Genomic DNA, 17216 nt, shown 5'->3' with positions numbered 1-17216 from the left:
GATCAAAAATGAAGTTTATATATATTTATGGTAGGAAATTGACAAAATATCTTCATGGTATCTTCATATCCTAATGATTTTTGGCATAAAAGAAAAATCGATCATTTTGACCCATACAATGTTTTTTTGGCTATTGCTACAAATATACCCAAGCGACTTAAGACTGGTTTTGTGGTCCACTCCAGGGTAACATTTATGCATTTGTAACTGCAGGTTAAAGCATTTATGCCTTGCATTAAACAGTGTGTATATGCATCTAAATGCCACTTCAGATGCAGCTTCTTTGTTTCCTCTGCATTGCATGAATTTTGTTGATAATGATTTTATTTGTTTGGTAACAGTCCCAAATGACTTATTATTGTAATTGACTTTATTGATTAAATGTAAGAATTGGACACACTTCTAGAATAAAATGGCTTTACAAAGGTAAAAATGCCTTAAAAAAATAATTTTAAACTTGTTGGAAAAGATAAATTTCTGTCACTGCTGTGAACTGGCCACCACACAGAATCAGCTGTCCATGACAGTCCTGCAGTGCAACACACTCAGCAAAATATCGTCTGATTATCGATCGTTATCGATAAAATCCCAGAAAATATGGAGATATAATTTTTTTGTCAACATCGCACACCCCTAGGCTATATTTAATTCTCCTTTGCTTAGTGAGTCTGTCAAAGTTCAAATTCAACTATCTCTCAAAAATAGCACAGTTAAACTCCCATCACACTTTCTGGACCGAGTCGAACTTGGCAAGTGTGAGGAGTTTGTGGCTAAATCTACATCTTGTCTTTGCTGGGCTAATTAAACAGTAAAGAGCTTGTTTCCTGTGTAATTACACAGATACTGTTTGGGAAGAAGCAGAGCCTGTCTCTGATACTGAGTCCCTGTCTTTAATCTCAGACTGATTAATTTGCCTTTCTGAAAACCAACTCATTAGAGCAAGACAAAATCCTATTTAATTGGTCAAATCAGCTAATGCTGCGCTATTATTTAGGATACCCAGGACAATCCCCTTAAAATTATTACCATTTCATATTTGATTAATGTGACCAAGCAAAACTAAAACATCCTGTTCGCTCTTAATTGGAGACTTTCAGTCCACCACACATTTTTAAATGAAACACAAATGATACAACCCCTCTAGCCTTGAAAGCTACTAACAGAAGTCTTGGTCTATTAGTACAAGAAATTATTACATACAACTTCATGACTAAAGTATAAATTAATTTAGCCAGTAAAAATGTGTAACATGTTGTTAAAAGGTGATAATGATTCCAGATTATATATATATATATATATATGTACTGTATATATATATATATATAGGTAGAGATGTAGCAATATTAAAATTCTGGCTGATACTGACCTGTGTAACTTTCAAATCATAAATATTTATTAAAGGGGTGGTTCACTGGCTTTTTTCTAGGCTTGATTGTGTTTATGGGGTGCAGTCTAACATGTGTCAATGCTTCGTTTAAAAAAAAAAAAGCATTATTTTTCACATAATTTACCTTCATTCCACACCGCTCTGTCCCTTCTCTGAGAAACGCGCTGATCATTTCCTGCTTTTATGAAGCCTCGCCCTCAGAAATAGGCGATGGGCTCTGATTGGTTAGCTAGCCCAGTGTGTATGAAATACGCCTTCCACGTATGAAAGATAATGGAAGTGAGAGAAAAGTGTTTATGATGTTTTATTATGTTTGATATATGGATATTTTTCTTACAAAAACACATGGATTCACTACAGAAGGCCTTTATTCAACTCCCGGAGCCGTGTGAGGGACGTTTTATTATGAATGCGCGCACTTTATTTGACGACTTGTGGACTGTTCAACTGCAACACCCGCTGACTGCAATGATAGAGCTTGGAATATTGCAGATACGATGTTGGATTGTGTCTCAACGCCTGGAAATTAGATCCAGTCTCTTTACTAGATCCCATCAGAAGATATCAGTTTTGTCTGGTATCCAAAACCAGCTTGCAGAGTTTTGTCTGAGACTAAAACCAGCTCACTAAAAGTCTTCTATCAGATTGAGAGGTTGACAGAGGAAGCCGTGAAGCCACAGAAGGAGGAGGAGATGAAATGATAATATAAAGTGAGCAGGGTTTGTTGAATAAAGTTTGAACTTTGGAACTTAGCAGACAGCAATTGTATATTATTTTGTCTAAATGAATAAAAATAAAACATCAAAAACTATTTGATAACTTGTACAAACAATTTTCACTCAGAAATTAGGCCTACTAGTAAATTTAAATATACTCATCAATAAATAAATACAAATCTTTAATATTGGCGAATGTAAAACATCTATAATGTAATGAATTATTAACAGTATATATGTTGAGGAAATATCCTTATTGAGACTAGTTTAGTTATGATATATAACAGCAGGGGCTATGCTAACCAGCCAAACCCATCCAACATACTTAAAGGGATAGTTCACCTAAAAATGAAAATTTTTCATCATTTACTCACCCTCATGTTGTTCCAAACCTGCACAAGTTTTTTTTTTCTTATGTTGAACACTAAAGAAGATATTTTGAAGAATGCTGGTAATCAAACAGTTGATGGTCCCCATTGACTTTCATAGTATTTATTTCCCTACAACTGATCCCAACAACTGTTTGGTTCTTCAAAATTCTTCATAATATCTTCTTTTGTGTTTAACATAAGAAAGAAACGTATACAGGTTCGGTACGACATGAGAGTGAGTAAAGGCCAAAGTATACTTCGGCCGTCCGCGCACCGGCCGCATTACGTCATTTTCGTCATCAGGAGGGCTTGCGGAGAGCCACGCACCCCGTCTGCGTGCAGGCAATTTTTTGAGACCGCGCGGATGGTGCGCGTACAACAGTGCATGCGCGAGGTGAATGTTGAGACAGAGTAGGTGGTACTGCGCATATGTGTCGAGCTCGTCCGTCCGCGCTCATCCGTGGTTGAATATACTTTGAAAGCTGTGCGGACACGGCTGTGCGCGAGACGGAACGGAATGCGGAAAGTGAAGTATACCCGGGCCTTAAATGATGACAAAAATATTTTGGGTGAACTATTCCTTTAATACAGTTCTACAAATCCAATGCTTAAACTACTGCTCCCTAGCGGTTATTGTATGCAATTGCAGATATGCAATATCAAACAACAAAAGCTTACATGTCTCTTGAGTCCTTCATGAAGACTCAGCATGTCCAGACTCCAGTAACTCCAGGTCAAAAGCACATGAATAATATTTTTTATTTGAGGTTCTCTGTATTTCATTTCTTTTATGGGTTGCATGTGTGTGAAATGAATCTTGTTTCTTTAACAAAAAACGAAATCAATTACTTCCTCAGAGAAATAAAGAGAAAGAGTGTGTCAGTTTGTAAGGAGCTCAGGAACAGGGAAGAAGAAAGAGAAACAGAGAGAGATTGGGGAATGGCATGTTTTATGTGTCAGTTTGTAAGGAGCTCAGGAACAGGGAAGAAGAAAGAGAAAGAGAGAGAGATTGGGGAATGGCATGTTTTAATTACTGTGAAGCCCTAGATTTCAGTCAGAGAGAAACTGGCACGTCCCCCCAAACCCCCGAGACATGACTCTCTCGCCTCCTCCCCCTCTCGTTTTTCCCCTTTTCACTCTTTTCCTTCTCTTTCTGTCCATTCTACATCAGCAAAAAGAATGGGGGTATGGGTATAAGATGAGATGAGGGCTACACTGCAAAAATTATAACGACAAATGAATATAATGAAACAAAAACACATTTTTAGTAGCCGTTCCTATGCTGTATCCGTAACTGTAGTGGGCAAATTACTATCTGCTCTTTCATTGGTAGTCGTGACCGCATCGCACGCCGCTCAACTTCTGTCGCTGACGTTCGTGTCATCAGAAATCAACAACTCTCATTGAAAATGAATGACTTCCTGCTGCTTTGTTGCTGTAAATCTCTGTATGTGTGAACAGCCCTGAAGTCTCCTCTGAGCAGCATGTTAGCATGAGGGATGTTAAATGATTTATTCGCAAGCAAGTGGTAAAACAGGGTGTCCTCTGTCATCTTGTCTCGAGTTTAAAACAAACACATCCTTAAAGCCAAACTCCTCAGCGCTACCTTTACATAACTGCTTTGTTCTAAGATTATAACTTGTAATTGACTGTTGATACTATTAGTTACAGCTGTACTGCTGCTACTATTTCCATCCTACAGCACTAACAGCTAATGCTACTAGAACTCACTTCAGAGAACAGCTGCAGTGTGTGTTCATATTTACAGCTACAGTGTGTCCACTGGACTGCCTGTAGTTGTATTTGTCTGTTACATGTTTTGTTATCTGTTCTGCACTGTGGCTCCAGGGGTCACTGTATTTCGTTTTGTCTCCTACCAAGTTGAAGAGAAATAACACTTACTTTTGCTTAGTAAGAATAAAAAAGATGAAAAATATCCTATTGAAGGAAGCCGTATATAATGATCAGACTTAAGGGTCCGCTGTTTTGACCTGGAGCAGTAAGCAATCTCCTAGCAACCATCAAAAGATGCCCTAACAACCACCCAGTATACACCCTTTTAACCATATAGCAATCGAATACAAAAAAAAAAACTCATAACACATTAGCAACACCCTGGGATCCACCCACTTCACCTGTTATCATGACTGTGAAGGAGAGTTTTGCACTAGCAAACATTTCTCAGATTTTATTCAGAAAATGTAATGTAAATTCATCATCAATGTAAAAAAAAGGTAAACAAAACACCCATTAACTGTACCTTAGAGCAACATACTGTAACTCTACTCACGAAATTTCCATAAATGGGTTACAGGAAACAACCGTCTCGGCTCAATTAAGTTGCTGGAGTGAATTCACTTGTGTATCTGACACTTTCTATGAACAGGGTAAAAAATTGGGTCTGAAACTCTTTCTTTTGCTTTAAGGAAATGATTGGTGAGAGGATGTGTGTAACCTTGAGATTTATTTGTCATTTTATACCCTGTTACCAAAAAAACGAATACTTAAATGTAGTTGAAAACCCGATTGGAGTGATCGATTGGAATGACATTAAAGGACTAGTTCACTTCCAGAATAAAAATTTCCTGATAATTTACTCACCTCCATGTTGTCACGAATCCGGTTCATTGACTTCCGTCCAATTACCACCAAAGGTCGCTCTTCCATTTTAAAGGGGTCATATGATGCTTTTTTAAAGATGTGGCATGCTTTAATGTTCAAAAAACACATTATTTTTCAAATACTGTACATTATTGTAGGTCCTCTATGCCCCGCCTCTCTCAAACGCTTCGTTTTCTACAAAGTCCCTCCTTCCGACAAGCGCAGTCTGCCGGACTACATTTCCCAGCAGCCATTTCACTAATCACACGTTCACCTGAAACCAATTACACACACTATATAACACCCACTCAGATTCTATTCAAACTGCAGAGTATTGTTTAAGCTGTTTAGCGTAGCTACTTTACGGAGCCAATTCCCTGTCATTGTTTGAGTCTTCCATAGTCCAGTCATAGTCTTGCCTTGCCTGTTTTCTCGTGTTCTGATTCTTGCCTGTGCATCCTGGATCATCCAAGATGTTCATGTCTTTCTTTCTTCAGTCGAAAACAAATTACGATTTTTAAGGAAAACATTCCCGGATTTTTCTCCATTAAGTGGACTTCAATGTTGAAGGTCCAAATTGCATTTTTAATGCAGCTTCAAAGGGCTCTACACGGTCCCAGCTGAGGAATAAGGGTCTTATCTAGCAAAACGATCTGTCATTTTCTAAAAAAAAATTTACATTTATATACTTTTTAACCATCAATGATCGTTTTGCACTAGCTCTGCAATGCGCATGTGCATCTTCATGCATTACGTGATCACGTTGGAAAAGTCATGCGATTAGTTCAAAAACCTTAATTTCTTTTCGACTTAAGAAAGAAAGACAAGAACATCTTGGATGACATAAGGGTGAGTAAATTATCAGAAAATGGTTCAATTGTTTGTTTGTTTGTTTTTGACAGTGAACCAATCTTTTAAATCAACATCAAATTTAACAAAATTTAAAAAAAGAAAAAAAAAAAACTCTTCATCCATGCTTTAAATGTAATGGTTCACCAAATTATATTATTTCTGGAAAGTGCCATCATTGTTTTCTTAAAGGGGTGGTTCATTGCGATTTCACTTTTTTAACGTTAGTTAGTGTCTAATGTTGCTGTTTAAGCATAAACAATATCTGCAAAGTTACGAAGCTGAAAGTTCAATGTAAACTGAGATATCGTCTTGGCAGTTTAATGCCAGCAAACACCATGTAAAAGTGAATTTTGCATCCAATGCCTACTTTAAAATTGAAATATAATCTTAATTCAAGTCATGAAGGATTTCAAAAGTGTGACAGTAATCAGTGTTGAGTATTACTGCAAGGTATACCCTGCCTGGTTTACATGTTTGAAAACGATAAACAATTAAAAAAAAATAGAAATTTAGAAAAGTAATCAAAAAGTAATCAAATGTAATCAGTTACATTACTTTAAAAAAAGTAATTGAAAAATTACACTACTTATTACATTTTAAGTAGGGTAACTTGTAATCTGTAACCTATTACATTTCCAAAGTAACCTTCCCAACACTGTAATATATATTAGGGGTGTAACGGCACACAAACATGACGGTTTGGTATGTACCTCAGTTTTGACGTCACGGTTCGGTATAGTTTCAGTACACGTGCTAGAGGCGGTTTAGCCAATCACAACACACTGGGCCAGCTAATCAATCAGAGCCCATCGTGTATTTCTGAGGGAGGGGCTTCATAAAAGTAGGAAATGATTAGCCCGTTTCTCAAGAGAAGGGACAGAGCAGTGTGGAATAAAGGTAAATTATGTGAAAAATAATGCGTTTTTTAAAAAACGAAGTATTAACACATGTTAGACTGCACCCCATAAACACAATCAAGCCTAGAAAAAAAACAGTGAACCACCCCTTTAAGCATTATTTGTATAATGTTATTATTTATATAGCCTATATAGTATTTATGATTTTGATTTTTTTTCTTTTGTGATTTTAAAAACCTGTTCAATTAATTAGAGAAAAAAAACAATGTGGACAAATTACTGGTGTCATGAACAGCCTCTGAACTGTAAGAGAACCTAAACACAATGACTCAAAATACCACATTTTAAGGTCACCAGAGATTCCTGGCCTCACGACCTTTGTTTGGAGGAGACAAGGACCTCTTGACCTCTCACTAAGAGACTGTTGAAATTTAATTTTGCTAGTAGCTGAATCATACTGGTTTGATCAGAAAGGGTCTCTTCCACAGGACATAACTCTCAAGCCAAGTCAGCAAACATTCACTCTCACAATCTGTAACTATAGGTGATTTAATTGGGGAAAATAATTAGGATTTGGTTTCAAATGCTCTTCTGGCAGATATTGCAGGTCTAAAAGCCCTGCAGACACAGACACGCATATGCACACACACATATGTTCAAGGACCGATATAGGCTGTATGTTTCCTCCTGTGAGGAGCTATGACCACTCATCTGCTCCACGGTAAGGCTGAGAGAAGGAACTCCTCTGCAGTTCACAGTATCATCAGCAGAGCCTCAAGTTTAATGGATGTCTGCCTGCAGGGCCTTATCACACCGTCACAGACCTACAGCAAATCTCTGACGCTTCTCTCAAAATCTGAAGGCTCTGTTCACTTAGTATAGGCCACCCCAGGATAAACAAGAGGTTCAGGAAATTGAGTACAGCGGAAACACATTTCAGATGTGACAAGGTGTGTGATTCATGTAAGAGGTTTCCAGAACAGAAGAACTGAACATAATGCTTTTCTAAAAGATTAAATTTGACAGTTTGAAGATGAACTTATATATTATAACCTGTAATAACAGGGATTCCAACCAGTACAGCCTTCTTGCCTATTTGGACAAAAAAAAAAAAACTGTAAATAGAAAACAGTTCTTTACCCCTCCCGAATGTGAGTTAATGTGGGATTTCTCTTTCATTGAATGGACAGTACAGAACATTCTGCTTGCATTCTCTTATGCTCATGGTTGGGGACATCATATCTGTTCCAGTCTCCACCAATCAACAGGAAGCTTATATGACTGAGCAGTTTGGCCCCGATGGTCTGACTCTCTGCAGCCACTCTCACAAACTCACATACTTGACACACTCAGAACCTTCATCTGTCTTGTATGACAGGTACATTGACAAGCCTTCCCTCTACACAAGTGTTAGTGGTTTAATTCATTCCACTAAATCACTGGACTTTTCTGAATCCGTTCACAAAAATATTAATTCAGATTCGTAGCCAGTAGGTGTCAACCAGTGTCTTGTGTTATGAGTCAGGCCGGGTTCTACAGGGATGCTAAGCACCCTCAAACGAAATCAATAGCACCCTCAGTTAAAGCTGTAATAATGGCATTTTATTGCAGATTTTGAACTATACAGTGCATTATGGTTTGCGCTCTGGAGACCAATTTCTATTTTAACGTGTTTTTGCTGTGTTGAGCAATGTAGCCAATCACAGTATATCTGTTGATTTCTTGAATCAGAGGCGTTTAAGTTAGAATCCACTCACCGCTCAAATCCTTGGAGTTTTTGTTGAGGTATTGTGTTCAGCACGAATAGGCTATCTTTGTGAGATTGCTATGAACTGAAGATGAGTGACAGCTTTTTAGTAATTATAAACAGACACCACTAATATATATATATATATATATATATATATATATATAGCCTATATATTAAAGCACCTCACTAATTTAAGAAGCACCCTCAGTGATTTGATTCTGGAGCCGGGCCTGTTATGAGTTTATCAATGAACCATTTAGTTACGGAAAAATCACATTTGTGACCGAAAGGAATCTTATTAGCCTATGCCTACACCTTATCTGAACGAAAATGACTCACATTAACTTATTTACGAAAAAAATTCCGCACTGAGTAGATCGATTCAAAACGGCGAATCGTTCAGTATAGGAGGCGTGTTCGTTCAGTAAATTCGACCAATGAAGAGGTTTCCAGAACAGAAGAACTGAACATAATGCTTTTCTAAAAGATTAAATTTGACAGTTTGAAGATGAACTTATATATTATAACCTGTAATAACAGGGATTCCAATCAGTGCAGCCTTCTTGCCTATTTGGACAAAAAAAAAAACTGTAAATAGAAAACAGTTCTTTACCCCTCCCGAATGTGAGTTAATGTGGGATTTCTCTTTCATTGAATGGACAGTACAGAACATTCTGCTTGCATTCTCTTATGCTCATGGTTGGGGACATCATATCTGTTCCAGTCTCCACCAATCAACAGGAAGCTTATATGACTGAGCAGTTTGGCCCCGATGGTCTGATTCTCTGCAGCCACTCTCACAAACTCACATACTTGACACACTCAGAACCTTCATCTGTCTTGTATGACAGGTACATTGACAAGCCTTCCCTCTACACAAGTGTTAGTGGTTTAATTCATTCCACTAAATCACTGGACTTTTCTGAATCCGTTCACAAAAATATTAATTCAGATTCGTAGCCAGTAGGTGTCAACCAGTGTCTTGTGTTATGAGTCAGGCCGGGTTCTACAGGGATGCTAAGCACCCTCAAACGAAATCAATAGCACCCTCAGTTAAAGCTGTAATAATGGCATTTTATTGCAGATTTTGAACTATACAGTGCATTATGGTTTGCGCTCTGGAGACCAATTTCTATTTTAACGTGTTTTTGCTGTGTTGAGCAATGTAGCCAATCACAGTATATCTGTTGATTTCTTGAATCAGAGGCGTTTAAGTTAGAATCCACTCACCGCTCAAATCCTTGGAGTTTTTGTTGAGGTATTGTGTTCAGCACGAATAGGCTATCTTTGTGAGATTGCTATGAACTGAAGATGAGTGACAGCTTTTTAGTAATTATAAACAGACACCACTAATATATATATATATATATTAAGCCTGGAATGAGTGTGTATATATTATGTAAAACGCATTTTGATATTTGTTTGTTTCTTTGTTATTAACTTATTTACGAAAAAAATTCCGCACTGAGTAGATCCGATTCAAAACGGCGAATCATTCAGTATAGGAGGCGTGTTCGTTCAGTAAATTCGACCAATGATATGCTCGTTCACAAGCCGCACTCGAATGCTATTGGCTAGTATTGTAGTCAGTCAGGAAAGCAGTCACGCACTAAGAAACGAAGTTAACAAAATTAGTCAGTGGATGGATATAAGGGTAAACAAACAGTTCATTCACTTGGAGTATTCACGAACGAAATACAGACTACAGTAATACAGAATAATTCAAAGTCATTAGTGCTCTGTTTAGACTTTTACATTTTATCTGGCAAGAGCAACAATAAATCACCGCGTGTGCCGTCCTAACCTGTTCAATGCGTTTATTGACTCGTCTCGTGCCCAAATTATACATCATCATTGAAGTAGGCTACTGCGCCTTTTTTGCAGACAGGAGCTCAGTCTGCTTTTACTGCGGCGGTTTAATCAGACACATAATTTTGAATTTTGATTCGGCCTGCCCGGTATGAATTTTAAAACGTGAGCTATTAGAAATGAAATAATAGGCTACTGTATTTGTCGAGTATGCAACAGCATTGTTTTCAGAATCAGAATTCTGATTCTGAAATAATAGGCTACTGTATTTATCAAGTATGCAACAGCATTATTTTCCCGGCTCGCATATGTGATGTGTAGCGCGGATTCATGATATGTTATGGCCCGCAGCAGTCGACCTCTTATTCAGCACGAGTAATGTGTTGCTCCCGTGGGTATTGTCCCGCCAATCACCGCTGCACTCTGGAAATAATCTCGCAAGATCAAAGTGGAAATGCACGCGCAGTGCATGCGCGTCTTCGTGGCCAGCTCCTACAGCAGACGGCAAGAGGTTTCCATCGAAATCCCTTTTAATTGAGGGGAAACAAATAAAAGAGCGGCTATGTCACTTTTCTCTAAATTGATTCTATAATTCACGGTATTAAATGTGATATCGAGCAGTGCTGGTTTCCGCTGAGTGAGAGTGTGCCACAACCTGCTTATAAATCGTTTAATTAAGCGTCGGATCACAAAGGGTAATGCGGCTACACTGAAGCTGTTGCACACGTGTCGTCTGATTTATATGATGCGAGTCATTAATCTCAAATAAACCGGACGCGTTATGCTCCAACGTCCAACAGCAAACGATCATGCTATACGTTCTTCTGATATGCGTTTAATACAGGATTCCGTTGTGTGGTCAGCACGTAGGCAGAAGTGCATGTCAATGAGACGCGTATACAGATGCTGCTGAAGATACTCACTCAGTTTAGGGATTCAGGGGGCGCGTCGCCGCGCAGCGTCCACCTCCCTGCACTCTCTCTGCTGCTGCTGAAACGTCTGGCTCCCGTTCGGACCCCGCAAGCATAATCAATAACCTGCGTTGAACCTGGATTCGTATGTTAGGGAGGACATGTGGGCGGTATGGCATCTGGCGTCCTCAGCGCAACCTCTGACCATCCCCATTGTTCCTGTGCATGCAGCGTCGCCCACAAGGTGAAAGGTGCAAACGCACAGCTGGGTTATTCCAAGTCTAGGCTCGGTTGTGATATCAAGACCACGTCACGACTGCCTCCGTTGAGCCTCTGAGCCTCCTCAAGCCTCAATCCTGTCTCGAGCATCGGCGACAGTACCATATGACAGCGCGGTGCCCACTCCATTGGCATCTGAAGCTCGCGTTTTGCGCCACTGCGCGGACAGTTTGGGAATGACAGCCAGTGGGTGAATAGTAATTTTTTTTTTGTAATAATATTTTACAATATTACTATTTATACTGTATTTTGATCAAATAATGAGCATTAGAAAACTTTTTTTTTTTTACTGAATTATTCCAAACTTTTTGCCATCAGTGTAATGATATTTAATGATGACCATATTACCATACTTTAAAAGTACTTCATATGAGCTGTTTATTTTTTTCTATGGTGTTAATGGATATACAATTAATTGTAAAACAAATAAAAATTAGTTTCTAGACAACATTTATATAAAAATATAAAAAGGTAATTTATAGGCATTTATAGCTAAACATGTTTCATTAATGATAGATTTTTTTTAATTATTATTCTTACTATAGTAACTTGGGTAACAGGGTTGAATGGTTTAATGAGCTTGAACAATATTTGACCAATATAATCAACATTAAAATGAAAGGTTCCAAAAGGGGGTTTCGCAGCAGGAACACATTTTTGTATTCCCCTTTCAGTGAACAGTTCTTAAAAGAAAAAATTTGTCTAAATGTAAAGGACATTTGAATAATCTAGAAAACGCTTCTCCATTATGAAAAAAATCATTTGTACAATCCAAAAATGTATATGCATGTTAAAGACTCTTAATGGAACCATCAATATAAAGAATATCTATTGTTAAGTAGTTTGTGTCTTCCCAGCATGCTGTATAAATGGTTAATTTAATGTTATATAGTTTAATTTGCACAACAGGAACAGTTAATTTCATGTCATATAGTATGTTTTGCATGATTTTGTACATTTAATCAACATACAAACCTTAATGCTACAAACTCCAGATAACAAGAATCTGTAGGCTATAACACACAGAGACATGGGCTCAAAAGGAGAGCAAAGATTCACAAACATGTTCTAGATGCCAACCCACCAATCAAACCTACAGCTCTCTCTAAATATAGAACATTTGTTTATCAGCACATACTGAGACTCACAGACCTAAACCCCTGCACCCTGCTGTTAATCACCCATCTGTGGGACTACGGACCGTGCCAGCAAGCGTATACCCACTGCAGCAGGCAGCTGTGTTCAGGTGGGTGATATGTGCTGAACATGGCTGGGCACTGCAGGGGCTAGTCAAGTAGGGGGGCCAAATGATGAAAAATGCAACCTCAAGGCTGACATCTAATTACTCTAAATAAAAAAAAGTTCACACACAAAAACATACACACAAATCCTAAGGAAACCCAGTGTGTAGATAACTGCTTATGGTGCAGTTTTGCACGTATGATGTTCTGACGTTTGTGTTTGTGTTGAGTTTTCAGTGTTTCAGGGAGTAGGCTACAAATACATTTTTTCATCAGTGTTGTTCCAAACCCATGCGACTTTATTATTTTGTTCTGTGGAATACGTCCAGAAGCATAATGTCCAAGCTCTCTTCCATTCAATGAAAGTGGATAGGGACTAGTTGGTTGGGAAACTCAAAAAAAAAAGGCACCAAGAATGAGACTTGTTCATTATATAAGTCTTTTGAACTTACATAACAATTATATGAGGAACAGGTTGCAATTTAAGGCACTGCACAAACACACACACACGCACACAAAAAACTTACTTTGCTTGACTGTACCATTCACAGTGAATGAAAATGAGCAACTCGGACGTTATGTTATAAATAACTACAAACCATAAACTTCCTGAGTTTTACCCCCATTGTAATTAACTACCATGTGATAAGCTTTAGGTTTCTACAAAATCATTCACCTTAAACTTGCCTCTGAAAATATTGTAGGCTAAAATAACAAACAAAGTGTGGGCTATGTAAATGCTGAATCTTCAATATTCGTTAACCCCCTGCTTTAATCCAGCCTAAACAACCCAGTAGCGTTAATGGTAGTCAGATCTGGATTTCTATGGAAGGTAAATAAATCTAATCATTTGCCAACTCTTCCAGCCGCTAGTGCTCCACCTGCTGCTCCCTCAGCGCACCGGGAGGCGGTGGCTGTTATATTTAAGGACCCACCCCATTTTATATTACCCCCGATCTCACCCTCGTTACCCGCGCCTACCGCTTCATATTGTTTTTAACCCTATGTGCTATGTACAGCTATGATCACAGCCCATTGTAAGAGAAGCATAGCTTACTGAAAATACCTCTAAAAACAGGCTACCTCAAAAATGAATCTGTTTTATTTACCATTTTGAGTTTTACGTTTATACCGGAAAGAATAGTGAAGATGGGCTGCTGCTCGTGGAGGTGTATGTTGATGTTCTTCTGCGCACTTCAGCTGGTAAGTGCGTTATAGAATTGTAGTTAAAACAAGCGTCTACTCGCTGCAGTTTTGTATCGCATTTGTTAATCTGTCACTGTTTATGAAATTTTACTTTGTGATATTAACTTTGAGACGAGTTTCTGAACATCCGAACAAGTCTTAAGATCTGCAGTCTTTTAAATAGTCCATTGTTTAAAAGAAGGAAGGTTTTGTGCCAATAACCCTAGTTTTTCATTTATAATTAGTTCAAACCGACTATAATTGTACGTAGACTTTGGAAGCATTTGTTTACCTCGTCAGATATGGCTGGACATAAACACTTTTGGACAGTTATGGGACTATTATAAAAAGGAATTATTGTGAAGGAGCACACACAAAACTAGACCACATTTTTTTGTAATATAAGAAGAGTACAATGAGAACTGAAGTGCAAATAATACATTAGTGTATTATGTATAGCTACTTTGTTTGTTGTGCACATAGTGTATTTTATAGCTTTGCTTATGTAAACATTTGCTGTTCTTTTCTCTCATTTTTATATTTATATTCTGTCATATGTATCAGTTCTGACTTATTTTCTGCTATTGCACCAAAATTTCTCTCAAAGGATTTTTAAAATATCCATCATCCATCCACCCATCCATTTATTCAGGATAGAATATAATCTATTTATTTAAATTGCAGGTCAACTGTGTGCTTTGTAATAACGAGAAATGTTTATGTACGTGTATTTTAATGTGTGTTTAATGCATATTTATCTCATTGATTGCACATGGTTTTTCAGTGGTGCGAGATCCTTTTCTCCTCTCACAAAGTGATCTATTGGATTCATCTGGTCATCTCAGTTCAGTAGTTGCACTTGTGTTCTCCACAGGAGGAAACCTTCTTGTTTCTGTGCTGAACACCAACAGAGACAGTGACCTACATCCCTGCTGTTATTCTGCTTAACCATTGTATGGCTTTTAACTTTGGTCTAACCTTAGCTTTTCTGTCTTTCCTTTCTTTCTATTGACTGTGTAAATGTGCATGAAAGAAATAGAGAGTGGAGATGCTTATTCAGTTATATATTTTTAAATCAGCATTATATATTAGCAATCTGATATGACATCACATTTGGACTATAATCTCAGTGGATTAACTCAGCCTTGACCTTTTTTTAAAATACTGTCACCTACTAAATAAATGATGAAGATTCAGTAAGACAGTGCAGAACAGAAGCATGCAGTTATTAGTCTTTACAGTTGTGTACATTTGATCTCAGGATGGCTCAAAAAGAAAATATAGCTGTATGGTTTAACCGGTTTAACGAATTCAATTTACCATTTCACACCTTTTACTGCCAGTGAATAGAAAAGAGAGGTCTGCTGCATGTCTGCCATACCATGTCCAATATTGTGTAACATTTGGCACCTATAAGTCTTGGCTGAACATTCATCTGTCATGTCGACTATATCAACAGGTTCAGCAACTGTTGCTGTGTATAATGGTGGTTTCATATATCGTTTAAATATTTCAAATGAGTTGGAGACTGTTCACATTTATGAATTAGATTTACTAGGATGGATATATATTGTATAATCTGAGTTTGTAATGCAGATGTCTGTTACCAAAAGCGGATAGCTCATCATGCTCATCTTTGCCCAATTATAAGAAACTGAAGCTTTCAGTGTTGAAAATAAATTCTTCTGAAGCCATAGTTTTTTTGTATGAGAAACAGACCGAAATAAAACATAAAATCATGATACCCAGTGGCTCCCCTTGACAAGTATCTGTGAAACATCTCACTGTTTTATGTTTTTATGTTTGGCTCGTTAAAGTCAATTCACCTCATGTTGGAAGACAGCGGATGGGGACTGTGGTGAAGACATGCTACGAATGGTTGATTTGAGGTGGAACCTCTGGGAACAGCTGGTACACACAGCAGCATTATGGCATACAGAGAGTGATTGTATGGGGGATGGGTGCTTAGTGGCAGAGAGAGGATTTATGACTGCTTCAGTGAAGCTTTATGAGAGGAGCAGCATCCCCCACACCCAGCACCTCCCATCTGAATCATACATCTCCCCTCACTGAGCCTCTGACCTCCAAGGAGAGCCCTCATCTCCTCTCGCTCACCCTTTCTCCCTCCCGGCCTCCTTTTCTCTTTCTCCACCTCTCACTCTCTATTTCTCTGTCACAAGCTTTGTTCCCCATTGGCTCTGTTACCCTGGCAACCTTGAGTAAAAAGCCAGCATGTGGAAAAACAGAGGTGGGGGGTTTGATTGTGTGTCTCTGGGAAAGAGAGATGGGGTCTCCATCATTATTGTGTTTGGCGCAGCATGAGGGTGTTTTTTGGTGGTTTTATTGTTTTAACAATGTGTAGAGATCTTGATCATATCATACTCTCTGTCTTGTTTCTCTAGATCACTGCTGTGGAGAGACAGGTGTTTGACTTTCTAGGTTACCAGTGGGCGCCCATCCTTGTCAACTTCCTGCACGTCATTGTGGTGATATTGGGCTTGTTTGGAACAGTCCAGTATAAGCCCCGCTATGTAGTTTTGGTGTGTGTATTTACCTCACGACATTTTTTATAACTTTTGAACTTTAATAGGTATGTTAAACAATATTACATTTAATAAAACGTATTACTTATAAATTATTTATAAAAATATTATTTATACATACAAAACATTATTTATACTTAATTTATAAAATACTGGTATTAAATATAAAAAGATTTTAAAAATACCTAAATGATAAATTTATTAAAATAAAAGTACGTTTTTATTAAAATAAATGTATTAAATTCAATAGTGCATTTTAATTGATTAATATGATTAAATGTATTGATTTCTTTATATCAATATAAAATAAATACTGTTCAAAAGTTTGGGTCTAGCAAGATTTTTTTTAAACATATGAATGCTTTTATTTAGCAAGAATGCACTAAACTGATCAAAAGTGACAGTAGTGTTTATAATAGATTGTTAAAAATTCTGTTCTTTTGAACTTACTGTTCATCAAAAGATTCCTGGTAAATGGAAAAAATGTATCTCAGTTTCCACAAAAATATTAAGCAGCGCAACTGTTTTCAACATTGATAATATTCTTAATGTTCCTTAAGAACGTTTTGTTTCAAATTGTAATAATATTTCACAATATTACTGTTTAATATATTATTGATCAAATTAATGCAACCATGGTGAGCAAAAGAGAGTTCTTTAAAAAAAAAAAACATTTTTGTATATATATATATATATATATATATATAATATACA

General features: G+C 37.5%; 1 protein-coding gene across 1 annotated transcript in view; it reads left to right on the top strand.

Moving 5' to 3' along the window:
* Positions 1 to 13564: 13564 nt before the first annotated feature.
* Positions 13565 to 17216, top strand: part of nkain5 (sodium/potassium transporting ATPase interacting 5) — a 12731-nt gene continuing 9079 nt past the window's right edge. The window contains exons 1-2 of the mRNA XM_016542216.1: positions 13565 to 13977; positions 16362 to 16499. Of these exons, the coding sequence (XP_016397702.1) occupies positions 13924 to 13977; positions 16362 to 16499 (192 nt within the window). The 5' untranslated portion in view covers positions 13565 to 13923. The remainder of the gene's footprint in view (positions 13978 to 16361; positions 16500 to 17216) is intronic.

The sequence above is a fragment of the Sinocyclocheilus rhinocerous genome, unplaced genomic scaffold, assembly GCF_001515625.1.
Source record: "Sinocyclocheilus rhinocerous isolate Xijiao unplaced genomic scaffold, SAMN03320098_v1.1 scaffold1600, whole genome shotgun sequence".
Taxonomy (NCBI): domain Eukaryota; kingdom Metazoa; phylum Chordata; class Actinopteri; order Cypriniformes; family Cyprinidae; genus Sinocyclocheilus; species Sinocyclocheilus rhinocerous.
This window is presented reverse-complemented; position numbering and strand designations above follow the sequence as displayed.